This window comes from Trachemys scripta, chromosome 1 (assembly GCF_013100865.1).
Source record: "Trachemys scripta elegans isolate TJP31775 chromosome 1, CAS_Tse_1.0, whole genome shotgun sequence".
NCBI lineage: Eukaryota > Metazoa > Chordata > Testudines > Emydidae > Trachemys > Trachemys scripta.
Window position 1 is genome coordinate 158,345,193 of NC_048298.1, and position 27,504 is coordinate 158,372,696.

Consider the following 27,504-nt stretch of genomic DNA (forward strand, 5'->3'; position numbering starts at 1 on the left):
GGCATTTTTCTTTCTCTTCCACTCTTTTGAATAACCTGTTTATGTAAGATGCCTACCAATGCAACACCTTTTCTGACATCCTAAAACAAAATATACAGGTGTACATTCTGGTAGGGCACTCTACATAAGCACCTACCAGGAAAGCCAGCGCATGGAGTAGAATGGTCCTACAGTCATTTCCATCTGTAATTTTTTGAAAGCCTGAGCTACTGGCCATTTTGGGATGGAGTTTAGGGATCAAGAGGCATGATCATCTGCCTTTTTATGCACATAAATCAATTGATCCAGCCACGGCTTCTTCATGTACATACCCATGCAGACTATTTTTTCCTCTTCACACGAATAATTTGAACAAGGGACTGTGTGGTTCTCTGGCTGGGCAGAACCTGGGTATAATTTTGTGGTGGCATTTTTCAAAAGGAAAATGCAACTTGACGTCATAGTATTACAGGAGTATTACCATTGACTTCAGTGGGAGCAGACAAGACAACTCAAAGTTTTTCAAAAAGCCACCACATCGGTGGCCCTTAGGAAAAATTGCTCTAGAGCTTTAATACATGATGGTAAATAAAATAAAAAAGTGATTCGAATTCTATAGAAAAGTTTTAAAGGATTTTTCCTCAGGAGAATTGTTTTCAGCATCCATGCTTAACTGTTTTAGTGATGGATCTGCCTATATCCAACTTCTGTCTGTCTAGTCTATGGGAAAAGAGGAACTTTGCAAGAAGAGGGCTTTGTACCTCTATATACAGCAGTAGCAAAACAGTTGTGCAGAAAGTTAATATGACATATGCTAGCTGAGACTACAGAACTAATCAAAATGAAACTGAAAATGACAACTGAAATCCATTTATAATCTATTGTTTCCCCCCACAGCGAAGGAGAAGATGGTCTCCGAGCTTACTACTGGAATAAATTCTGGGCACCGCAAGAGATCGTGCACTCTTTCAAAAAATTAACCTCACTGAAACATAAGGAAATAATCAGTAAACATACACTTCAGACTACTAATTCTTCTGCTGAATCCTTTCCTGTGGAAGAGGATTTTAATCTCTTAACAATGGAGCTTTTTGGTAACAACCTATCTGTCATTTAAAAAAAAAAGTCTTAAAAACTGCTTCAGGTTGTGTTTTGCTCACATAGCTTACAGATGTCCCTTTTTTTAATTTAAGTTTCAGATTCTTCAGACTATGATGTGACACTGAAGTCAGGTAATTACTATTCTTAAATACACAACTTTACTACTTGCAAAACTAGGTTTTCTTTAACAATAGAATGGTGGCAGCACCACAATAATAATTATTATTAATTATATTTATTCTGGTAATGTCTAAGGGCCAAGTGAGAATCGGGTCCCATTACGGTAAGCTCTGTACTAAGAGAGAAGTAGACAGTCTCTGCCCTGAAGAGTTTATACATTAAATACAGTACATTCCTGATTATCCGAATAGCATGGGAGACGTGGATTTTATTTGGATAGTTGAGAGTTCAGATAATCGAGAGTGCAGGAGCCATTCAGCAGTGGGGTGGCCTCCCCCACAGTGAGGGGTTCTTCCTCTTCCTCCTCCTTATTGAAGTCCTGGCTGGGGTCTCTGCTCTGCCTGCCTTAGTCACTCCTGTGACAGCAGAGCTGCAGAGGACTTCCTGCATTGCTGCAGGAGCCATTCAGCAGCAGGGTGTCCTCCCCTACAACTAGGGGTGGATTTTCCTCACAGTCCTGGCCGGGAGAGGGGAAGTGGGCGGGGTGTCTCTGCCCTATTATCCAAACCTCTGTGTTCTCCAAATCCCTTCCTTGTGCCCCAGCATGAGATGCAGGCTGCAGAGGACAAGTATTTCATGCTGCGGGCCATGGAAGGGATTTGGGTTACGCAGCGGTACAGATAATAGGGTTTTGGATAAACAGGAGTACACTGTAATAGACTGAGTGAGAGAGAATTCTTTATAATTGCTGGTCAAAACTTTCTTGCATGTTCAGCTTTTAAAGCCATATTTAGCAACCCAAATACAAAGGTGTAGACGTCAAAGGTGTAGATGAGAACCAGCAGCTCCCAATGACTTGTACTGGGAGTTTGAGCTGCTCAGCACCTAAAAATCAAACCACTTCTATAGTTGCCTAAATATATAGTGAAGAACTCAGTTCTAGACAGGCAGTTTAGAAAATTTTGGCCATTATAGTTAGTGATCCTTTTGTATGTTATTTTCTATACCAATGATATCCCCAAGTGCTTTATAGTGTCCTGAATAGTAGAGGGAGAGAAATGAAGAGGCATAGGTAAGGGAGGAGGTATGGTTTTTTCAGCTGAGATTTCAAATGATATGGCAAGAGTTGAAGAGATGGCTTGTCAGGCTAATGGAATGTGAGATGAATGGGGAGCCAGTGAAGTTCTGGGAAGAATGTGAAATAAATGGGGAGCCAATATGTGTGAGAAGGCAGTTTGCAGCAACCTCTGTATATGTTGGGTTGATGGCAGGGATGGGGGGGACACAGACTTGCAATAATCAAACACTGCAGATGTCAGTGTGGATAGAGTTTCCTCCTTGGTGGAGTCAAGGTACAGCCATAAATGAACAATGCACCAGCAGTAATCTGAAGGTTTGCAAAGAAAGAGAAGAGAGCAGGCAGAGTCAAATAAAAGGTGTGAGACAAGAGGGAGCTATGAGACACAGATCTGTAACTGAAAGGTCTCTTGTCTCAGAGAAGCACTTCTGTGTCTGGAGACTTGTACCTGAAAGATATTAGATGATGGCAGAGTATCTCTTCTGAACCAGTTAACCCCATGCTGAAACATAAGCCCCAATTGACTGAAGGAAATGACTAAAACAATTCACTTGGGGCTAAACCTAAGGCGCATGTGCTTTCAGCCTTACAATGAGATCAGGTATGCTGTGTTTGGTTTTGTCTGGTGAGTTTTTGGGAGGTCACGTACAAAGTTATGGAGTTATGAAAAAAGCCCTAATTTTGAGGGTTTCATCTTTTGTGTGCACTTTGGTTGCCATTATAATTGTTTAGTTGGTTAGAACTGATTGTGGCCTAATTTGCACTTGCTAATGCTAAAAGCAATGGGTTCTGCTTTGATCTGAATTAATTCTAGCATTGCAATTAGCATTTGTGAAAGATGCTGGATTAACAGAAGTAGAAATTAGACTTTATATTCACAGGCCAGGTACACAGAGCTCCCCCTACCATACCACGGTGCTTCAGCTTTGTCCCAAAGCGGGCCACTTCTAGGTATGAGAATGTATCACAGCATGGCTTCAGTGTATATTCAGTCCTTGTCCTCTCTGCTGAGACTGACAAGAATGCCAGCTGGGGTAGTCTTTTAGAGATGTGGGCAACTGCTTACTAGGATCTGGACAGAGATTTCCCCAATTAATTTCTTATTTACCCTTTTGTCTACATTTTTTCAGACACTGATCTAGTTTGTCTTTTGTATATCAGTATCCTTCGACCTGTATGCAAAGCCAGGTAACAACAGGACTTTAACTTTGATGAATCCCAAGAAATCTTTTTATCAGTGGAGGCTGCGTGTTCCTTCTAACTATATTGTGAGACTTGTAGTCCTTACTCTGCATGGTGTCACTCCAGGGAGTTGTGCATCACACAGATTATCTGCATATGATTTTCTTCTTCCTCTTCAGAACAAGATCATTACAAGGTATGATCATAAAGGAAAGCTACTTTTTTCTCTGCCAAAACACACACCAAATCTTATATGTGTCACCTCCCAGAGCGCTCATGAATACATTTTTAGTTTTTATTTTTTAAAAAAGAAGGCTTGCATGGCTCAAGAGATTGGTAATGAAACATACAACCTTCTAAAGGTTCTAAAGGCTAGTTCAAGATCCAGCCTGGTTTAGCAGTGACCAGAACTCAGTACCATGTGATGCCTCTTTGGTAACCTACCTGAAATAAATAGGTAGTCTTGTTGCAGTTCCTATCAAAGAGATATCTGGACTCATAAGTATCTGCCAATATTTAGCACTCGTATTCACCTTTGTTTATGCACTCAGCAAGGAGGTCAGGGATTGAAAAGGGCACACACTGGTTGACTCATTGCCTAGTTGTAGTCCCTCATTCCCTTCAAATCAGCACTGAGACACACAGGGTGAGCACGGTGGAGAACTCAGTGTTGCTACTGCCCATAGAGATCAATTTCAAGGACTGTCAGCCCATCGTGTTTTACAAGCAGTAATTTGGCTATTTAGAAAGCAAAGAAGAAATGTGTTGGCTTGGATTCAATTCAAGTTAGTATCAAGAGGCTTGTGATATTATCAGTTAAAGCTTCATGTCAGAGAGGACATTTTTATTTCAGTTACATGTATTTATCTCCTACAAAGTACATTTGAACTCACCTGTGCACTCATGTTTGCCAACAGGAGTCTCAAAAATAGGAGCTGATACGCTGGGAGAATTAAGTACATACACAGGAAAGATAGACTTTCTCCAATCCCACTATCTGCCATGTACAATTCAAGTGCGGGAAATACTTTTTGTGTGTGTGTGCTTGTTTTGCTGTGGGGTACTAATCACCCGTCACACTTGTTCACTGACTGAATGTGTATTTTTGTGTATCCCCCAAAATTCTTTAGAGTGGTCAAACACAACTAGTGGTTAACTCTGTCCAATGCTCTGGACAGGTCCAGTGGAATCTATGGACACGTGTCCACTGTCCATGGTTGAGAATAGATAATCATTTACTGTGGGTGCTGTATCCAGAGTTCCCTTTGACTTTTGATGCCTTGCAGTCTTCCAAGACTTCAATTTATGTGTGATCCCAAATCCCAGAGGAAGAGAAGTTTGAGATGCTTCAGGTGATCATCCCTTTCTGTGTACTTGATCCCCTAGGTCACATTAGAAACAAATGCAGCTGTACACATGCAGGATGGCGAATATACCTCCCCACTTTGAACTCCAAAACCCACTGGTTCTATCCCATGAGCTAAAGGGCAATCTCCATTAACTGTCCTTAGTATTCAGTTTATTCATGCTATTCTCTGTTCTAGAGGGTGACTCAACTGGGAGGCCATCAATGATTCTGAGTAGTTCCCATAAAGTACAATAGTGAACCGTACACAGTTGCAAATACCTAGCCATGAAAGTACAAGTGAGGCTGTGCAACACCATAAAAATGCACACCGCATATAAATATTTGAAGACTTTGTTGTATATCCTCGGTATGCAATTTCATGACCCCATCTCAAGGAAGATACAGCACAAATAAAACAGGCTCAGAAGCAGGTGACCAAACACTAGATGCATGGAAAAACTTACATATGAGAGGGAAAATATTTGGACTATTAGTTCAGAGAAGAGTTGAGTAAGAGGCACTGGGTAGACCGAAGTACATAAAATAATGAAAGGTACACAGAATGTCAGTTGGGATCTTCTGTTTACCCTGTATACAGGGCCAGGGACTAGCCAATAAAATTTAATGGGGAAAAATATTCTCTTACGTAATAAGTAACCTTTGGAACTCAAAGGCACAAGATAACATGGAATCAAAGAGCTTAGTGCGGTGGATAGTTTCTATAACCATTAGGTAATCTCTTACTGGTTTGCACATGTAACTGCCATACTTAGAATGGGGAACACCACTAGAATCAGTGATAACTTGCCTACTAATAAGCAGATAAAAGAAAACTTCAAATGTACTGTGGGTTTAAAAGTAGTACAGACATTCATATGGATAAGACTATCCACAGTTATTGAAGGTGGCATAAATTATAAGGGATATTAGACCCTGGTGCTTCAGGGTATCAGCCAACTATTTATTGCTTGGAATTAAGAAGAAATTTCCCTCACAGGCAGGTTTTTACCTTATTGCCCGTTGGGTGGCTTCTTCCATCTTGCTGAAAAACCTCTGGTAATTGATCATTCTGAAACATGTAACTAGGCGAAATGGTACTTTTCAGATGCCAAGATTTTCGGGGCAGGGACTGTCACTTACTCTGTTTGTACAGCACCTAACACAATGGAGTCCCGGCCTAGCTGGCTTCTAGGTACTATCACTATGTACAGGCTTAACTGGCCTGATGTGATATTGCATATCTGATGGCTTTGTAAAACTGCAAATCTCTATGTACCTATTAGCAGCATCCTTTTGGCAGTGAGACCAGGTATCTTAAAACTACCCCAGACCCTGTGTTTGAGTAAATGAAATCTGAGATTGGGAAACTACAGGTCAACATATTGGGCGCTCAAATGGCAAACAATTCATTGATGGAATAAAAGAAAAGCAAGTGTCCAGGAGAGTTATGTCAAAGTTCAGCTGAATGTATTGGAAGAATTGCAGTCTAATTTCAGAGAAGGATGGGTAGTATAGAATGTTATCTAATTCAGTTTGTTTATATTTCAGATGGTGTGGAGTACCAGGGGCCTGGAGCCCTCCTGTCATACGGTTAACTTCATCGAGTAATGTTATGCTGGTCACCTTCTCACTGGATAGAAGAAAAGAGAGTAACATGCTAAAAGCATACTTCCAAGCTGTTCCTAAAGTTGGTATGTACTCAAATCAATTATGTATTTGATGTAGCCACTACTAATGTAGGACATTACTTCTTGGAGGTTATTGTTTCTGGAAAAAAGAAATTTCCATTCTGATCTCCCTGAAGATGATTTCAGGTAGCTGAGCAGAGGATGAGGATTGAGATCCTTCCATTTGGTAGGATTAATCTTCCTCTCTGGTTACTATTAGACCATCTCTCCTAATAGTTGCATTTTCCCCCGGCTCTAACTCACTAAATTTCGTGTTTACTCTTCACATATACTACTCCCAAGAGAGCATGTTGGCAATCTCCGTAAAGAGGCACAAGGCTGCTATACAATCTTGGTGCTCCTGCCAGCTCCAGCATGAGGCACACTGGTAGAGAGTGTTTGGGTTAAGCTTGCAATCCTGTCTGGTTACAGTGGAATACTTTGAGTTGCCGTGGCTTGAGTCACCTGCAGTTTGCTGCAGACACTTCTGAAGTGAAACTAATACCAATAATTATTTAGTTGCTTGCCATTACTGAATCTTCCCCCTTCTTCTGATAAATAAGGGATCATAGATATTAATGGACAGAATTAATGGCCAGCGCGTTTTGTCCCTATGGAATAAATTATAGGGAATAGCCCCTACAAAGCTAAATTTTAAAAGGTGACAGATAATTTTGAGTACATCGTTTTTTGCTTGTCCAACTTAATACCCTCAGTGGTCTTACTTTAAGTAAATGCTCAGCAGCACCTGCCTTTTGAAAATCAGACCCCTTCAAGATTGCCGAAGTTGGGCACCCAAAATTACTGGACGCTCAAATTTTGCCATGGAAATGAATTCAGTTTTAAATATAATAGGTAAATGCAATTGCTCTTGATTTCTTAATTCACACACTGCTATATTGCCTCAAGAAAACAGTCAATAGGAATTGGGGGGCAGGGACTGGATGATTACAAGTATTGTCAGTGGGAAATGGAGTTTTTCAGTCACCAATTCAAATGCAGCACCAGTCTTAAAGATACACAAACTGGCTTACATGAAATTAATTGAAGATCTCCGTCCACTTTTTAATGGTTCAGTGTTAACATCATGAAAATGCCATCTTCATTCTATGGCAAGCTCCTCAGAGAAGTCAACGACCATTCAGAGAGGTCGTTTCTACAGATCAATGTTGAGGTACATTCACAGGTGTGGTGTGTGTATGTTAATGCCTCCTTGCAGGCCACCGTATTTACAAAGAGGGGATTTTTCATTCTTGTATCCTCTTTGTGTAGAATGTTTGCTCTTTCCTTCCACAGTGTAGTTGCAAATGAGAGTGTGAGGTCGAACAGCTTCTCTTTTTATTTGAATAAAATTGTTCTTTGCTGATGGGTGGGTTGATCTTTCCTTGTTACTCCTTTTATACACCGGGGGTGGGGGGGAGATCATATAGCCCACAAATGGAACCAGAAAGGAATAAAACCTGTGAATGTAGTCTGCTATAGTAGTAGCAAAAAATTTCATGTAAGAGTATTTCCCATTACTATTAAAATATACCTTCTGTTTAATTTGTCAAAAAAAGCTATATTCTCTTCACAAAGTAAATCAATGGGTAGCCTCCCTACTGAAATGAGAAAAGCATGTCTTGGGGTATAACTGCAGAAATATTATTCTTGGAAAGAAGGATGAAGAAGTAGCAATATTTGCTATGCACAAGTATTCAACCATATTGGCACTTAGCGAAGCCAGGGGCCTGAGTCTACTTTTACTTACACCAGTTTGACATCCGTGTCAGTCATTGAATTCAGTGGCATTATTGCAGACTTACATTTGTGGTACTGAGTGAGGAATTTTGCCTTGTCTCAATAATACATTAGTATAATCTCTCATTTGTGTTGCACCTGTGGTTCTAAGGGGCTCCCAAAGCAGGTAAGTCTGTATACTATTCTGACTTTGCTGAAGATGAGAGAGCAAAACTTTGAACCACTATAGATAGCAGGAGAAGGGAGGGGATGAAGCAGTGTGGTAGATACGAGAGGAAGGAAATGTTCATTTAATCTGCCACTGAAAGGCTTCTGCTGCTGGGGTAGAAACACATACACAACAGTTGAAGACATAAGACTATCGTATCTAATATGAACAACAAAATGAATGTTCAGCAATTACTTGGTAATAGGAAGCAAAGTATATTTGGTTATTCTTATCATGGATATCTAATATACCCGTACTTAGCTAATACTGGAGGACAGCACTTGGATTCATCTACTGCTCTCATTTGAAAGTTAATTGTTGTAATTATGTCTAGAAATAGGAGATGTGATAGGAAATCCCAGAATGATGACAACGTAGGGTAGTTATTCTCTGGGAACATAGGATGAAGTGAGATGGCAAGTGTCATGGCCCATTCTCCTATCTCTAGTCTGTATCTAGAGAAGGAACAGAGAGTGAATTAAATACTCCTCTTAAGTGCCATTTATATAACTGTGTAGATGTATTGGTATTTTTCTCTTCCAGTCTGTGGTGGGCATTACATCTCTTGGAATGGGACAGTGAGTTCCCCTTATTATCCAAGCTACTATCCACCAAACATTGACTGCAGCTGGCTACTCAGAGTAAGTCTTGCAGTTGGGGGGGGGAGGAGAGGCATGGCTCCTGGCCCCCCCTGGTTCCGACACTGGTGGTTCCCCACTTCTACAAAGGTTCCGGCACCCTTGCCACATCCTTGCTCCTCCCTGGCTCCAGATCCAGGGCTTCGTGGTTAAAGGGGCCTTGGGCTGGCAGTGTTTGCAGGGGGGAACCACAGCACCTCCCCCCACGACAACAGGGCCCTGGACTGTCGCCCCACCCATAATGCTGGCCCTGCCCCCCCAAAAAAGTGATGACCTCCCCCACAATACCATGTGACCCTTGTTCTGCATTGCCTGCTGCCCAGATCTGAAGGCAGTGCCTCTGTCAGCAGCAGCACAGAAGTAAGGGTGGCAATACCACGACCCTCCTACAATAGCCTTGTGATACCCCATAACCCTCTCTTGTGTCGGGACTCCCATGGTTATTACACTGTGAAATTTCAGATGTAAATATCTGAAACTGTGAAATTGACTTTAAAAAAAAAAAAAGCCTATGGCTGTGAAATTGACCAAAATAGACCGTTAATTTAGTAGGGCCCTATTTATGCATCAGTACTGTTAACTGTAAGGGTTTAGGAGGAAAATTTCAAAGACACAAATGGTGGTTGGCTTCTAGCTCCCAAAGGAGTTGGGTGCTTAACTGCAATTTATGCCTTAGGAAATCTCCTTTTTATTACACACCTTTCTTACCTATTGCTGGGAGTAGGTGGAGGTGGTATTTTCTTCTATAATCTGATGATGGGAATGTGATTTATTAATGCCTGTCCATTTGATTTTGAGGTAATAGAACAGAATGCATCAACTGCTTGGTTTTGTTTTGTTTTTGTTTATTTTCTTTAACACTTTGATTGTAGGCACCTCTGCCTGGATATAAGTTATCACTAAAAATCCTTGTCATACAAATTCAAGAGAAGTCTCCTGGGTCCAATAAATGTGATAAGGACTGGTTAGAAATTGATGGAGTTAGGTGAGTTAAAACACCACTCACTATTTTATTTGACATTTACATTAATTAGTGATATTCAGAGAGGACACAACTTGCCATTCTATAAAACATTCTGTACTAAAATCTTGAATTTCTCCAGCTACTTCCAGTGCAGAAACATACAACTTTGCAGACATTGTGACATCTTTATTTAGGCTTTCAATGGACATATTTTTCCTAATTATGGCTAAGCAGCAAACAGGTCAAATAGTTGTCACCAATGGTAATAAAAGCCTCATGCCTATTTCACATCAATTAAAAAAATACTTAATCTATACATTCATTACAAAGGTTGGTGGTCCAAGAGATGTTTAGTGCAGGATCCTGCATTGTTTTGCTGGAGGTGTGAATTCCTGGCTACCATCTTGAACTAGCTTCTTTTCTAGGGAGTGAGATCCTTTGCCATTTTAAAGCTTTGTTTTCTGTTTCCAATGTCTCTTTAATGATTGCTCTTTGCCTTGGTTATTGAAAACAAAATTAGACGTGATCAGTCACTCGTCCTTCAGAAGGAGAAAATTCAAGGTTGCAACTGCAATGTTGGATTGTGAGGATCCATGTCTAGGAAGTGAAAATGCTGGGTTTGCAAAACTGAACTGAAAACCTTTAAACAAACTTTTAGTTTTCAAAGGCAGAGGATGTGGTTGCAGTATTGACCTTCTTGCTATATTTTTAGAACTTTAGGCTTCTAGTCTGTGAGAACCAAGAAATTCATTACATGCAAAATAGTTTGGGAAAAAAATAAGTTACCTACATTGTATTTTAAACCTCCAAAGATAAGTTTTGGGAGCACATGTTTAATGTAAAGATTTATCCAAACCATATCACCATCTTTAAATGTTAGTTGTTTTGTACATGTAATAATAGGGTAGCTGAGTTGGCAAGATACAGTAAAGTAACATACAAATACTGTTAAGACTTGGTGAAGGTGGATTGTAGTTGTAATTATTCTGTTCTATACTTGACAGATATTGTAAAGCTATTGCTGAAAGCAACAGAAACAAGGAATATGGCTATTCAGTTGCGATTAATTTCCATTCAGATGAACTGGTCACGCACAGAGGGTTTTATATTGAATATAAAGCTTTCAGTCACACAGATCGTAAGTGGATACAAGTGCACTTTAACATGGACCCCTTAAAAACTACAGCTTTGGGGGAAACCTTGCTTCATAGACCTACGTTTTGTAGCCTAAAGGACTAACCTGCTTGCGCGCGTGCGCGTGTGTGTGTGTATATGTGTGTGTGTGTGTGTGTGTGTGTGTGTGTGTGTATTATATAATAAATAAACTATCTGGTTTATTGTAAGAGGTTCATAAATTTATATTAAAGTAAGTTTGACTGTAATGCAAGAGACCTACAGGTCAAAAACCTGTATGTTAAGCTAAAGCAAAGTTAGCATATCTATATTGGGCCCTTTTATCCAGAAAGCAAAGTTAACCTTTATCTTGTTTATCCTATGCCTAAATAGATAAGTACCCACGCCTATGTCTAAGACCTTTACCTAGATCAATAGACAATGGAGAATGGCATAGGGGGGTTTTCAGTGTTGTACCCACAGACTTAACAAGTACACCACAAGACACTGATGTGCGTACATACCTGTCATCAGTACATACATACATACTAGCCTATGGAGTAAGTGTACCCTAACATTTCTGTGGGTGAGGAATGAAATTTGGGCATAAGAGGAAGGATTTCTGGCACTTGCCTTATAAAAGAGGTGACATACCTCAATAGAGTACTCCATTCTCACTTACTTACTTACTTTCTCTCTCTCTCTCTCTTCTAGCTATCTATCTATGATGACTACTACTATTAGTAGGCTATATTTGTTCTTCCTAAACTTTCTTTCAAGGGAACTAGGCTAAGCTCGGTTTCCCTAAGTTTTATTCTTTGTTTATTAGGTTTTGATTTTAAGTTTTAGTTAGTCAAGTAAACCCTAAGTTAGATTTGATAGTTCTTAGCATTAGCTTCTTTAAGCACTGCATCCCTCACTCAAGAATTCAGAAACCTGAAGCGCCAGGCTATTCCTGTGTCTCTTACCACCAGGTTATTAGGGAAGGGTGTGAGTATATTAACCAAAGCTTTGTAGCATATAATACTATATTATCATATGTATCTTTTGAATAGCAGTAATGCAATTGTAACTTTGTAACTCTGATTATTTTACCATTTACTTACTATTATTGATTTTAATAAAAAGTCTTTAAGGCTATATCTGTCTCAGTGTGAGCTTCCTGTCATACCCCCGAGGGTCCTTTGTAAATTCCGTGGAGCCTGATTTAGGACAAGAACCTTATCTTCTAATCAGACAAATTGGTGAGCCTAAAACCCATACTATTAATAATTAATTCGTATTAATACTAATTAATTAAACACGATAAATAAATTAAATTTCCATATTATCCAAAATAATATTATTAGTACACCCTAAATCAGGCTACAGTTTCACACTGTAACTCCTAGTAATTGTGGAATGAACAGAGAGTTGTCCTTCAACCTGATTGATCCTGCCTGTCTGGTCCAGAGGTGAGGGGAAAAGAGTCTCTGTTGACTTGACCAGGCACAGACAGCAAATTTGCAGGCAAACTGTATTAAACCTTGTCCCTAAGAATCTAGAGGCTGGCATGCTCCAGTTATTATGCAAGGTCACTTGTTACTAACAAAGCTTTCTAGTAATGATAACCTACAGGTTTCTGTCTTAATGTTGTTGTCCAGTTGGAGATTCTTGGTATATTTAAATCATTAAACATCTGCATAATTAGCACTCACAGCAAATAAATCTGTATGGCCTCCACATCTTCAATGACAATGATAAGAAGGTTAATACCGATTTAAATTCTCCAACCCATTAATTTAAATTCACATAAATCAGAGCACCTGTTAAAATCACTGACCTTTAAAAAAAAATCGCATTTGCCTTAGTTGAATTTTATAGAACAAAAATAATGAGGTACTGCCACCCTCAGTGCATATTTGGTCCATGACACCATTTTCATTACTTCTATATTTTTTTCTTCTAGCATGTCCTAAACAATTTAAATGTACAGACAGAACATGCATTCCTTTAAACAACCAATGTGATGGATGGAAAGACTGCTCAGATGGCAGTGATGAATTAGACTGTGGTAAGCTTATTCAATTTCTGTTTTTAAAAACAGTCCTTCAGCAAGGCACTCAGAGGGCTGTAAAACACTTTTTCTAAAAAGTGCAATCAGAGGGAATAATCCTTGAAATAATATCCTTCAATAATACCATATAACCCTCCACCTACCAAAAATAAAATACATATTGCATAAGAACCAGACCTTCCAAGAAACAGTCAATGTTTTACATATTTATTCCAGAGCTTCCTGTAAAAGGACTAAAACAATGGAAAGGATAATCTTAGCTTACTTCAGAGTACTGTGTTCTTGAGTGTTTTCAGATCCTTGGATGAATGACGCTGTGACTGGGAAGTGCCATGATATTTATAGATCTCGCTTCTTCAGGCTGTAGTCCAGAGGAGTCTAACTGTGGCGATGGGAAGTGTAAACACCGTTCAAAGACATGCAAAGGGGACGACAGTTGCGGAGAGGATAGTGATGAAAATGATTGCCGTAAGTGTGTTGAAAAGTAGTTTAGGATATCAGTGGGGAGTTGGGGGATAGGGTTATGTTCATTTACTTACTGTCTACAGTTTTTGTGAATTATCTGATAAATATATGGAATAGCCTGCATTGTGTATATGTGTGGTGTGAGGATAATTAGAACTTTCATATGCATGCATCATTTTATGCTTTTCAAAATATTAGCATGTGTTGATCACACTTCATGCTCTCCATTATGTTACATAACAACTGAACCTTAGATTGACTGGGTGAACTGGATGGTTTTTGGCTACCAATAAGGGTAAAATGAACTTGCTGAAGGAACAGGAAAGATCATAGTTATATATGTGGGAATAAAGACTGTTGGAGAATCAAAGGTGATTTACCATCATATCTATGGCTCTGTCAGTGCCAGAATGTTTCTTGCAAAAGTGCAGGAGAGTTTGAGGTTCTGAAGATGATATTGAAACTAAGTCAATGTCTTTGCTGCAAAAAACGTCAAAATGTTTCTTGCTTGAGTGTTGTCCCCTGTCCCAAAATAGTATTTGCATAATCTGGGAGGTTGAGTTCTTCATAGAATGTAGCCATCACAAGGATGCATGCTCTGTGACTAGGGAAAATGAACTACCAGCAGGTCAGGTAATACCTCAGGGAATCCACAGTTCACTTGATAGTCAGAGTTTTCTTCTCAGTAACAGAATATGTTCTCATCCTGGGGAACAACTTTCTGCTTAAATATTGGATTGGGTGCTCTTTGCCTTCAAAGTCCTGGGAGAGCACCGCTCCCAGCCTGGCCTCCGGTGAATGAACTACTATTGGGAGAAGTCTGCATTGGCAAGGATAGGCATCTAGCCCAGCCACGCCTTCAGACCGTTGAAAGGTTCATCGCATCAGTCGTCTCACCAGACCTTTTTGGTGTCTCTGCCTTTTAGTAGATCATTCAGGGGAGCCGCAATCAAGGCAAAGGTGGAGATGAACCAGTAATAATATCCTTCCAGACTGAGGAAGCAGCATATCTGTCTTCTGAGCCAGCATGTGGGGCACGAGTTTAACATGTGGACTTTATCTAGCACCAGGTTTCAGAGTAGCAGCTGTGTTAGTCTGTGTCCGCAAAAAGAACAGGAGTACTTGTGGCACCTTAGAGACTAACAAATTTATTAGAGCATAAGCTTTCGTGGGCTACTGCCCACTTCTTCGGATGCATATAGAGTGGAACATATATTGAGGAGATATATATACACACATACAGAGAGCATGAACAGGTGGGAGTTGTCTTACTAACTCTGAGAGGCCAATTAAGTAAGAGAAAATTTTTTTTGAAGTGATAATCAAGCTAGCCCAGTACAGACAGTTTGATAAGAAATGTGAGAATACTTACAAGGGGAGACAGATTCAATGTTTGTAATGGCTCAGCCATTCCCAGTCCTTATTCAATCCTGAGTTGATTGTATCTAGTTTGCATATCAATTCCAGCTCAGCAGTCTCTCGTTGGAGTCTGTTTTTGAAGTTTTTCTGTTGTAAGATAGCCACCCGCAGGTCTGTCATTGAATGGCCAGACAGGTTAAAGTGTTCTCCCACTGGTTTTTGAGTATTATGATTCCTGATGTCAGATTTGTGTCCATTAACACCAGGTTAGCTGTGACATTATCGGGGATACTGTTCCTGATAGCTTGTAGTCCATCTTTACTCTCACCAGTAACCACACATCACTGAACAAAAACACTGACCCAGGAACCTATCCTTGTAACAAAGCCCGATGCCAACTCTGTCCACATATCTATTCAAGTGACATCATCATAGGACCTAATCACATCAGCCATACCATCAGGGGCTCGTTCACCTGCACATCTACCAATGTGATATATGCCATCATGTGCCAGCAATGCCCCTCTGCCATGTACATTGGCCAAACCGGACAGTCTCTACGCAAAAGAATTAATGGACACAAAGAGGTAAAGCAGGGTGGCTTTGTTTTGGCAACATAGGCCACTTCATTCCTGAATGACAACAGCCACATGGGGCTAATGCCCATTAACTTCACATGTTTAGTTGACTTGCCTTAAATATCTTGAGTGTCCTCATACAGACATGACCTTAGAGGTGTAGCTTTCAATGCCTTTGTCTAAATCATATTTATAAATAATGTGACCAAGCTTCCTCTCCACCTCGGTGGGTCCTGCACTTCTGTTTAGTGGGGGCTGGGGTATTCCTCTTTTTCTTCAGAATTTCCCCCCACGCCCCTGGGTTTATTGTCCACACCCTATTGGAGCAGGGTTCCTCCTGGCCTTCCCTCAGATCTCCGGGGCCTGGAAGGGCCAACCACCCTGTTGGGCAGGGATTCTCCCACCCTTCGCCACTGTACCTGCGTGGCTTCTCTCGTAATGCTTGTCAGCATCTGCACTGCATAGCTCTCCAGTAGCTCACCTTCCTCCCTCCGCTCCTATACTCCATTTTTTCACCTCGGTCATGTTTTTTTTTTCAGCCTATAAAAGTTGTTCCTCATATGCATATAAATGCCTGAATGGAAAATGCCCCATAAAACCAAACCCAGAATGTGATGGAATAAGAGACTGTGGAGATGGATCTGATGAAATGAACTGTGGTATGTGAAGTTTAATTCATTTGAAATACATTTTAAATGAAAGTTAATTCATGAGTGAATGATTGCAGTAAACGTAAATATATATTTATGTATTTGGCTCAAAATTTGGGTCAAATTTAGTATATATTTAGAAAGAAAAGATAGGATTTATAAAACTCCATATGAATAAAAATAATTCTTTGATAATATTTATATGAAAACATTTCCTTTACATCTTTCTCTGCTTTATCATCAACCCAAATACAATAACCTTGGGCCAGTTGAGGATGCCCAGAAAGTGACAATTATTTAAAATACTGCACTAAGTGAAACTGACGTGTCTGGGATCAGTGTCCACGCTGAGTGAAGTTAAAAAAAAGTGAAGAAGTCACATATGTGGTGAAATTTGATATTAAAACTTCCTTTTAAATAAGATCTTACCTGTAATACCTGTAAAAATAGTGTTTTTAGTATTATCAAGAGCATCCACTTTGTACCTTAGCTTGGATAGAATACTGGAGCAGGATCAGTAGATGTGAGTTCAATTCCTGGCTCTGTCATAGAATCATAGAAGATTAGGGTTGGAAGAGACCTCAGGAAGTCATCTAGTCCAACCTCCTGCTCAAAGCAGGACCAACCCCAACTATAGCATCCCAGCCAGGGCTTTGTCAAGAAGGGCCTTAAAAACCTCTAAGGATGGAGATTCCACCACCTCCCTAGGTAACCCATTCCAGTGCTTCACCACCCTCCTAGTGAAATAGTTGTTCCTAATATGCAACCTAGACCTCCCACACTGCAACTTGAGACCGTTGCTGCTGCTTCTGTCATCTGTCACCACTGAGAACAGCCTAATTCCATCCTCTTTGGAACCCCCTTTCAGATAGTTGAAGGCTGCTGTCAAATGCCCCCTCACTCTTCTCTTCTGCAGACTAAAGAAGCCCAGTTTCCTCAGCCTCTCCTCATAAGTCATGTTCTCCAGCCCCCCATCATTTTCTTTGCCCTCTGCTGGACTCTCTCCAATTTGTCCACATCCTTTCTGTAGTGGGGGCCCCCAAACTGGACGCAGTACTCCAGATGTGACCTCACCAGTGCCGAATAGAGGGGAATAATCACTTCCCTTGTTCCACTGGCAATACTCCTACTAATGCAGCCCAATATGCCATTAGCCTTTGTGGCAACAAGGGCACACTGTTGACTCATATGCAGCTTCTCATCCACTGTAATCCCTAGGTCCTTATCTGCAGTACTGCCGCTTAGCCAATCGGTCCCCAGCCTGTAGCAGTGCATGGGATTCTTCCGTCCTAAGTGCACTTGTCCTTGTTGAACCTCATCAGATTTCTTTTGTCCCAATCCTCCGATTTGTCTAGGTCACTCTGGACCCTATTCCTACCCTACAACATATCTACCTCTTCCCCCAGCTTAGTGTCATCCACGAACTTGCTGAGAGTACAATCCATCCCATCATCCAAATCATTAATGAAGATGTTGAACAAAACTGGCCCCAGGACCAACCCCTGGGGCACTCCGGTTGATACCGGCTGCCAACTAGACATTGAGCCATTGATCGCTATCCGTTGAGCCTGACAATTTAACCAGCTTTCTATCTACCTTCTAGTCCATTCATCCAATCCATACTTTTTTAACTTGCTGCCAAGAATACTGTGGGAGACTGTATCAAAAACTTTGCTAAAGTAAAGGTATATCATGTCCACCGCTTTCCCCATATCCACAGAGTCAGTTATCTCATCATAGAAGGCAATCAGGTTGGTCAGGCATGGCTTGCCCTTGGCGAATCCATGATGACTCTTCCTGATCACCTTCCTCTCTTCCAAGTGCTTCAAAATGGATTCTTTGCGGTCCTGTCCCTGCCTTGCAGTCACTTAATCTCATTTGTAACATGGGAATGATGATACTTAACATTCCTTTGTGAAACACTTTGGGATCTGCAGCTGGAAGAAGACAGTTTAAGAGCCAAGTATTAATAAACCTAAGTAAAATGGCCTACTGCCTTATGTGTATTAAAATCTTAATCCACCTGTTCAATACTTTCTTTATTAGCTTGTGGAAGAATGCAGTTAAAAAAAACTAGAATTGTTGGAGGTGAAGATGCAAGATCTGGAAAGTGGCCTTGGCAAGCAAGCTTGCAGATGGGAATGTATGGCCATATTTGTGGTGCATCTGTTGTTTCAAATAGGTGGCTGTTATCTGCTGCCCATTGTTTTCTGGACTCTGATTCTATAAGGTAAGTACAGGTTGTACAATCCAGCGTAGACACAGTTTAGTTTCACAGTTTTAGTTTCATTCGTTTATGTATCCATGATGCTGGCATAGTGGCTTTGAATGCATAATTCTGTGCACATGGTCTAATTGGTATGTTTTGTAGACCCAGTGTACATTTCATCCAATAATCAAAAGTATAAAGTATCCAGAATAATTATACCACCACTGTAACCAGAAAGTAAATCCTGCTGTTGAACCATGGAGTTAATTGTGAACGCAGCATAATTTTCCCCCCCCCAAAATAATACTCCTAACCGTTAAGATTAGAGCACCTCTAACAGTGGGAAAGTATGGAAACTGGCTGGTGGATAGGGGCTGGTGGTGTAGTGAAGACAGGCATGGTGATGCATAATATCCTGCAAATATCAAGATTACTCATGTGCAGCATCACTGAGGGATTTGGAAAGCTGGACTTCCTCAACTGTAGATGGATCCCAAGTACCCATTCTATGTTTAAAATGCCATCCTCCTATCAAGCTAATGAGTGCATTGATGGGCTACCGCTCAATGTTAGGAGCAAGCTGTGGTCCATCCTGATTTTAATTGGATGGCTAGGTGAAATACCTGAAGTCTAGGAGTCAGGACTCAGAACTTCTGGGTTCTCTTCACAACAAGAGTCATAGTGAGGGATAAAAATGGCAATATTCCATTCAGACTACATCTGCATGATCTGAGCAGCTGCAAGTTCTGCCAAAATAAGTAGTGAAAGAAGTTGGCAATGTTGACATTTAGGAACCTTGATTTTTCAGATTTGTACAATGTAATAACTGCAATTACGTGCAGAAAAAGGGTAGCTATACATCTAACTGGCCACTTGGAAGCACAATTACCCACTTTGCATACAAAAAAATCAGACAAATAGGCATAGATTATCAGCTGCAATTACGAATAATGTTCCTTTAAAGTATTATTAGGTTTTGGAGTCAACACTTGAATGAAATGGATATGCTTATGTGTTGGAGTTATTGTTCCTGTTGGTTTGCTGGCTGGTGCGGCAGTGACAATGGTGGTGTTAGTTCTCAACCAGAAGAAGCAGAAACTTTTTCTTAAGAAAGCTTAAATGATTGGGGTCACCATATAATTGGAACTGTAGCAATCATTACTGGCTCAATATGACTGGGAGTCCCAACCCTGCCACTAACTTGGTGAGACCTGGGTAAGTCACTTAACGTATCTGTGCCTCAGTTCTCTACAGGATAGGCAAGTTATCCCCATGTGACTGATTCAAAGTCCTTCAAGATCTTTGGATGAAAAGTGCAAAGTATTAGTCATATTACTCCCAGAAAGCATCCCTTTGGAAACCATGAAGAAAAACACAAAACCAAAATAAAAATGAGATGTATCTGTCCTACTGATTTCATGTTGTGCTCCTCCCCTGACTTTGGTATTTCTCATAAAATATTGTAAATAACTCTTAAATAACCTGGCATGATGATCATCATCATTTTATAAATATTGTCTGTTTTGCAGGTACTCTGTGCCTTCTGGCTGGAAAGCATATATGGGCATAAGGATCATTAACAAAAACAGCAATCATGTAGCTATGAGATCAATCAAAAGGATTATTGTCCATCCACGGTATGACCAATATATCTCAGACTATGACATTGCCCTGTTGGAAATGGAGACACCAGTATTCTTCAGTGAGCTGGTACAGCCCATTTGTTTACCCAGCAGTCCTAGAGTATTTTTTTATGGAACTGTCTGCTATGTAACTGGCTGGGGAGCCCTAAAAGAAAATAGTATGTTCATTTCCTGGATATGTTTCTTGCAAGTTTGACTCTAATTTTAAACTGTAAGAGTGAGGTGATTAAACTAAAAACAAATATAATCACGGTTTACTTAGCACAGTGGTTTTCAAACTTTTTGTATTGATGACCCCTTTCACACAGTAAGCCTCTGACTGTGAAGCCCCTTATAAATTAAAAGCGGGGGTGTGTCTAATTTAATGGGGGTGGGGAAGGTCAGGGCTGTCAACCCCAGGGAGCTGACAGCTCATGACCCCCATGGAACCACCTTGCGACCCGCTGAGCATCCCTGACTTAGTAGGTCTTTTAAAAGCTAGAATATTCCTTCTTTGTCAAAGCAAATTCAGTGGTTTGGCTCAGGCGCAGTTGAACATCTGTGGAGTTTCTTAATGCTGGCATATTGAAATAGTTTAAGTCAATTAGGAGTCCTACCATTAGGCATTGAAGACTGTCATAGGCCATTAGAAAGATAATTACCCTGGATTAGCACTTGTTTCTCACATATACAGCTCATTTAATTTCTACAGTACTTCAGTACAATACTATACAGTATAAAGAATTTATAGATAGAGAAATAGGAAAGAAGTTGAGACTAGCCCAAACTAGGAAGTAGTCTGTGTCTGATTCAGAATTGGAACTCAAGCGCTTCCAGATGGCAGTTTTTTAGTTAATCCCTTAAATTGCATTATGATCTAAGGCAGTGGTGGGCAACCTGCATCCCATCAGGGTAATCTGCTGGTGGGCTGCGAGACAGTTTGTTTACATTGACAGTCTGCAGGCATGGCCACCCACAGCTCCCAGTGGTTGCAGTTCGCTGGGCCACGGGACATGCTGGTCGCTGCTTCCCACAGCTCTCATTGGCTGGGAATTGTGAACCGCAGCCACTGGGAGCTGCGGGCAACCGTGCCTGCGGATGGTCAATGTAAACAAACTGTCTCGTGGCCCTCCAGCAGTTTACCCTGCCCACCACTAATCTAAGGTTTTACATTTGACCCAAATTTATCTACTGGGGTATCTTTGGCTTTCTTAACATACTTTTCATCTAACATCTGAACCCAGGACTATGATTATTTATGCCTAAATATACTTTAAGTGAAGTTATAATACAAAAAAAATCCATTATACAGTGTCAATTTTTCAATAAAATTGATATATAAAATTTCAACTTAATTTGAAACTGTGAAATTAAAATATTTGAACACCTTCCCCTCTCATAATTTCACTTACCGCCTCCCCCAAAGCCCTAAAAAGGTCCTAAAGACCAGGTTGGTGGTACAAATTGTGGCACAGATGAAAGATACTGATGATGAAACAGTTGTAGCTCAAGCCAGTTTGGTATTCTGTAGGGTGCCACATTTGGTCTATGGTGCAATTTAGGAATAGCTACTATCATTGGGAGTTATAACTAGTCAAAGCAGGTTTATTTTTATCCACAACCTCCTCCCCGATTCCCTCTCTACTAGGAGTTGCAGCAGGTTGCCAAATAATAGGACCTGAAAGGGGCCTTTGGGTACAATTTCAATACAAATAATAAAGAAATATTAAAAAGCTCAAGTGAGGGCAAAGCATGTAACAAAATCAAAATTTTGGCATGGGTGTCGCGTGTTGTACTGACAATTCCTGCAGATCTCCATGCCATCCTCTGCTTCAAGGTTTGGCTAATCATTATCAAAGGAAGGACTAAGGAAATGCAAGAAGGTAACAATGGCAGAGGGTTGTAAACTTTCCTGTCTTCCTTATATGAAAGCAGCATTAGTAACAGATATTCAAAAGCTGTGGGGAAGGAATTTAAGCTACAGTACATAGTAACCCTTAGGCTCTGTAGATTCTAAATACATTCCTCCCTTCTGATGTATGTGCTTTTTCCTCAGAACTGTAAAACCGGCATATGTTACATTTATATTGTTCTAGGTTACCTTGCCAAAACACTGCAAGAAGCTAAAGTGAAAATAATTAATCAAAGTATTTGCAACAAGCTATATGATGATCTGATTACATCTCGAATGCTGTGTGCTGGAAATCTTAATGGTGGCATTGATGCATGCCAGGTAAAAGTGAAAACTGTAGGAAAACTACCATTATTTAATTCCTTTGTATATCAGGAATGTTTGGTTTTAATGCAGTGATGGAGCACAGTGTTTTGGTAATGTGGTTAATTAGTGACAAGGGAGGTAAGTTTGACAGGCAATATTTGCATCCTTTGAAACATGGGTGGCAGGTGAATTGCGGGCTCGGGAAGGCTAGCTCCTGGCCTGGCCTGCCCCTTCTGCCCAAGGCCCTGCCTCTCCTGCCAAAGCCCAGAGCCTCCTCCCCTCCCCAACCCTGCTCCAGGCCACCCAAGCACGACCCCTTCCCCCAGTGTGCTGGGTGGGCAATATGGCCCCCTCCCCCAGCCCTGGAGCACTGGGAGGGTGAGTGGGCAATGCGCCCCAGAGCGCCGGGTGGGCGGGCAGCGCAGCCCCCTCCCCCAGCCCCAGAGTGCAGGCTGGCCCCCATTAGTCCCAGTCTGGGGCACCTGCCACAAGGAGAAGAGCCCCCTGCAGCACAGCGTGGGGAAGCAGGAACAGGCCTGGGGGTGGAGCATGGATGGGGCCATGCAAGGCTGTCTGGGGAGGCTCAGCCTTCCCCTGCCTTTGATACTCACCTCCCATGCTTCGAAACAAATGCTGCCTTTCAAAACAATAGGTAAGATCCAGTTTGTTGAGATTGTTCTGCCATAAGAGGGCCTCTGTTGGTTTTGGGTGAATGGGGATATAGGGATGGAGGAGTTTGAGTTAGGGTTGTTTATGGAATCTCAATGATGAATTTCTTATTCTTGAACTCATGGGCTAGTCACGGTGGAATTCCCTCTTTTCATCTCTTTCTACTGTCCCTGTACTGCTCTATGACCAGCTGCTTGTTCAATGGGATGATTGGCAGAAGAGAGGTAAGTCACCGTTCATCTTCTTCTCTTCTCCTTTGCATCCCCTTGTTGTTGCCATTGTGTTCTGTTTGGGTTTGGCAGAATTAGATTTTCATTTTTTAAAATAATTTTGATGGATTATATTTGTTTGTTTTAAGCATTTTTTTATTTTTTATCAATTTTAAATGTTTACACTTAGGGACATTATGGGGGGAGGGTTTCGGAGAATAATTGTGTACTGACAGTAGATACTGAGATTCAAAAAGTTAAAACTTTCTAATAGTTAAAAAACAAATTGTCAGCATCACACATCAAAACACACAAAGTAAACATCCTTAAATCAAACGCTAGTACATTCTTTCTTTGCCTATCTGTAAATTTTAATTATTATTGCTGGAAATATTTTTTGTCTGTTTGTGGTGTATATGGTAAAACTGACATTTACCAGCATTCACTAATAAAAATCTAATCCTCCCTAGCCTAGTTCTATTAATTTGCATTCTTCCGTCGTCTTAGTTGTAATGAAATGTTACAACATGCATTGGATGCATAAACAAATGTACAGCCACTGTCCAGAAATAGAAAATATAATAATTTGAGGGAGAAAGTGTCTACTGTCCGTATGTTACCTAATCATCTTATTACAGTGCAATGTGTTTGTTCTGATGATTGAACTGTATCCTTTGCTTTAGGGTGATTCTGGAGGTCCATTGGCCTGCGTCGGAAAGGGAAATAGATGGTATCTTGCCGGCATTGTCAGCTGGGGTGAAGGATGTGCTCGGCGTAACCGCCCTGGTGTATATACAAAGGTGACAGAGCTTTATGACTGGATTCGTCAGTACACAAACTGATGCGCTTAGAAGAAAACAAAAGTCACCATTTTTACCGGAGTAATCCATGAAATATGTTTTTATGATGATAACATAAGGAAACACTGTAGATGTTTGTGCTGAAGTTCATATATATTTTTTTAAGACCTAAAATTGTTATTAACTTCTCTGCACATTTCAGGAACAGTCTGAACTGAAAGTAACTTTTTCCATCTTCAATGTCTTCATCACCAGAAATGGACAAACAGGGTTGAATGAAGTAAGAATGGATTAGAACCTTGGGCCAAATTCCAGCCAAACCTTATTGGATGTTTGGATAATTCCTTTCCTCTCCTCTCCCCTCCTCTCCAGCCCCAGCACATATAAATACATACATACACTCTCCATATGCAATGTATTGTGGTTTCAGACAGGATCAAGGGCCCACTTCTCACATCTGGTCAAAATACACAAACTGCAAGTCAGGGTGGTGTGCAAAGGTGGGTTAAAGCTCTCCTTCGCTCATGGTGCTGCTATGCTGCTGCTCCTGTGCTGTGTTTAGAGGAGCCCGCAGGCTGTTCTACCTTAATATGTTTTTTAAGCTGGAAGAGGCCAAAACCATAGCTCTGGTTTGTTGTGATATAGGGGCACCCCAAACTCTCTCCCACTTTGGTAGCCATGATCCCTTTTCTTGTTAAGTTAGCAGCAGGGAGGGTGTTTGGCGTTCAAGACAAAAGATAACACTAAGCTGTGTGCCAATGTTCGATTCTCATGATCCTCCCTGGGCTGGTTAAGACAAGCATACAGGGGTGCCAGAACAATTTTTATAGTGGGGGTGCTGAGAGTTCTTGAACCAAACTGTAGACCATGTATATAATGGAAACCACTTCAAGCCGGGGGTTGTGGCAGCACCCCACTGTCCCTAGTGCCAGCACCTATGCAAACATGTGATCAAATTCCATCAGTAGTGTAGCACAAATCAGTCCCATTAAACCTGAAGATCTGGCCCTAAACTTGCAAGGACTGAAATACCATTATTGGTGTCTTCGGAGTGATGGTATTTTAGAACAGGAGAAAATGCTGAGTTTATTAAGAGGAGCTCAATTCAGTTAACCTAAAGGAAACTGCACGTATTAGATGGAGAGAGAATTCTTTTTCAGTCTGGTACAAACAAAACTTCACATGCACAAGCTCCCTAGCTGCTATCAAATGTTAAACTATATAATCACAACACATTGCTGATTATACTTTGTGGGAACAAACCTGTTGCTAGCTACTTATAGTAATAGACTTATTCAAATTAACTCTTTCTTGGGTGTCAGACTGCAATAAGAGTGTCATCTTGAATTATCTCCTACGCAAAGAAAGACAGGAACTTGATCGTATGATATTCCAAACCAAAAAGATTGGAGTACATTTTAATAGGAATCTATACTTTTTGGATGATTATCTTGTAGTCAAAACAGCTTGAGGTTCACCTGGATCTATAGTAGTTATTAGGCTGTAATTATTCTATCTGCTCAGGGCTGTAGTACACCTAACCTCGAAGGTACTAGTAGTGTGTCAGAGATACTGCAACTGGGAGGTAAGGCATGAGGTGCTTCAGTTGCTAGGCCTTGTGCTAGCCCTGGTGTGTCCCAATAACCCCCCAGACACTCGGAGAAAGGAAAGGGGCATTTTACTAGGTCTGGCAGGAGAGGGAAAGGTTGCAAATACCCTAGGTATAGTGGCTTAAACAGTTAGAGCTCAAAGTGAAACAATAGTGGTTCTTATTTGGACCCACTAAACAGCTTTTCAGACCTAGTGCCTAAGGTGCTTTCTCCAGTCCAGTTGTCTATTAAAAGCTAATAAGACTGTGCAGATTTCCTGGCCTGGATCAGTTAGTGGTGTGGCTCATTAGAACCCCTTTATGTTGGCTCCCTGCCCAGTCTCTGCTGCATCCACACATACCTGGACCTGGCTGCAATGTCCATCAGTCACTGTTCCATATGTGGTTGCCCAGCTCCTGCTGCAGCCTGCTCTGAACACAGTTACCTGGAAGTTTCCCTGTGCAATCAGCTTCCCTGCTGCTCCATTTCCCCAAGGGCCAGGTTACTTCGTGGGTCAGGGTTTCTCATAGTTTCTGCCCCTTTTCCTTACTGGCCAGCAGAAGGGGATGAGCCTGAATGTCCATCCCAGAGGGTCATAGATCAGTGGAGAAGGGGTTCCTGCTTAGCAGACTGATCACAAGAGTTTTTCTCCTTGCTTGGCATCAGTAGATAGATCCAGATTGAGACTTCCAAAGCTGTCTAGGGGATTTAAAGCACCTGTATCATTAAAATTAATGGAAGATCTATCTAACCCCACTAGACAGCTTTAATGGTCTCCCCTTCAATAGCTTGTAGTTTTAGGTTTTCAGACCTGAGGTAACATGATGATGGCAGTTGGCAACTTGGATGCCACTCCCTGCCACATTCACAAACACACAGCTTGGTTATGTTATATGAATGTGCCCCTCACAGTGTGGCCAGAATCTTGTGATTTTTTTTTTCTTTGTCATGAGTGATAGGATTTTGGCTGGTCTGGGCCAGTCTCATAATGATGCAAGAAGTCCAAGTCCTTTAGTGTATTTGAGCCCTCTGATTGGTTATTTTTCCCCAGGAGGTGGGCAAATGGGGCAGGCAGCCAACCAGAGCTGCCACAGGAAGAGCGCTGTCTCCTCCTTCTCCCCTCTGCAGCAATCCAAAGCCATCCTCATAAGAGGGGCATGGGGAGGAGGTATCAGAAAGAGCCCAGCAGCTCAGGACAACTCCACTGCTCTGCCCTCCTCCCTTCTGCAGCACCTGGCCTTGGGGCATGGAAAGGAGCAGCAGGGGTGGGGAGGCTGAAGAGCCCTGGAGCTGCCCCTCCAGCCTGAAAGTGGGAAAGGGGACCCCTTTGCAGCCCCCCCCCACACACACCTGGGAGATGGGGATGAAGAACCCCGGAGTAGCAGAGGGGAGGCCAAGTTGCACTGATGTGGGAGTTAGGGGCGGGGGCTACCAGTGACTGAACTGATTCAGGGATTGAGGGGACAGGAGTGATTCAGAGGCTGGGAGCAGAATGAATTGCTGGGCAGGGGATGGGCTGATGTGGGGATGAGAGCTGCAGCAATGGCCAAAATCTACTTATCTAATACATTTGGGAGAGTGGGGCCCAGTAATTGTGGCTCTCTCTTGGGGGAGCATTCAAAAATCAAGACTGTAATTTTTTTTTTTTTACCCTCATATTTTGAGTCTAACTCATGATTTGTAATCTCTCGAGGTTGGCAATACTACCCTCACTTATTTTTTAGCTCACTTTCATAGGCTGACTCATTGTACAGTACATCGGGGAAGGCGTTCTGTAAATTACACGTAGATACAGGAATGAATTTTATTGTTGTTTTTGTGTTACATAATTCATGTATTTAAGACTCATTTTTTAAATATAATTCTCTCATTAAAATGTGTGGTACTTTCTCCAGGTTTTTAATGGAATGTAAAAGCACTGTCTATTCTAAACTCTAAAGAT

At 41.2% G+C, this 27,504-nt stretch overlaps 1 protein-coding gene across 4 annotated transcripts in view; it reads left to right on the forward strand.

Annotated features, from left to right (window-relative positions):
- Nucleotides 1-27,504, forward strand: part of LOC117888046 (suppressor of tumorigenicity 14 protein-like) — a 31,667-nt gene that overhangs the window by 2,995 nt on the left and 1,168 nt on the right. Inside the window, exons 5-18 of one of the 4 annotated variants that reach the window (XM_034791088.1) lie at nt 877-1,073; nt 1,173-1,211; nt 3,440-3,656; nt 6,357-6,499; nt 8,967-9,064; nt 9,934-10,046; nt 11,030-11,163; nt 13,087-13,191; nt 13,555-13,662; nt 16,136-16,255; nt 18,293-18,476; nt 19,985-20,165; nt 22,174-23,188; nt 23,857-23,942. In XM_034791088.1, coding sequence (XP_034646979.1) covers nt 877-1,073; nt 1,173-1,211; nt 3,440-3,656; nt 6,357-6,499; nt 8,967-9,064; nt 9,934-10,046; nt 11,030-11,163; nt 13,087-13,191; nt 13,555-13,662; nt 16,136-16,255; nt 18,293-18,476; nt 19,985-20,165; nt 22,174-22,209 — 1,675 coding nt within the window. In that variant the 3' untranslated portion in view covers nt 22,210-23,188; nt 23,857-23,942. Of the gene's footprint in view, nt 1-876; nt 1,074-1,172; nt 1,212-3,439; nt 3,657-6,356; nt 6,500-8,966; nt 9,065-9,933; nt 10,047-11,029; nt 11,164-13,086; nt 13,192-13,554; nt 13,663-16,135; nt 16,256-18,292; nt 18,477-19,984; nt 20,358-22,173; nt 23,974-27,504 lie in introns of those variants that run through there. The other 3 variants (XM_034791079.1, XM_034791096.1, XM_034791069.1) reach the window with 3 other exon arrangements.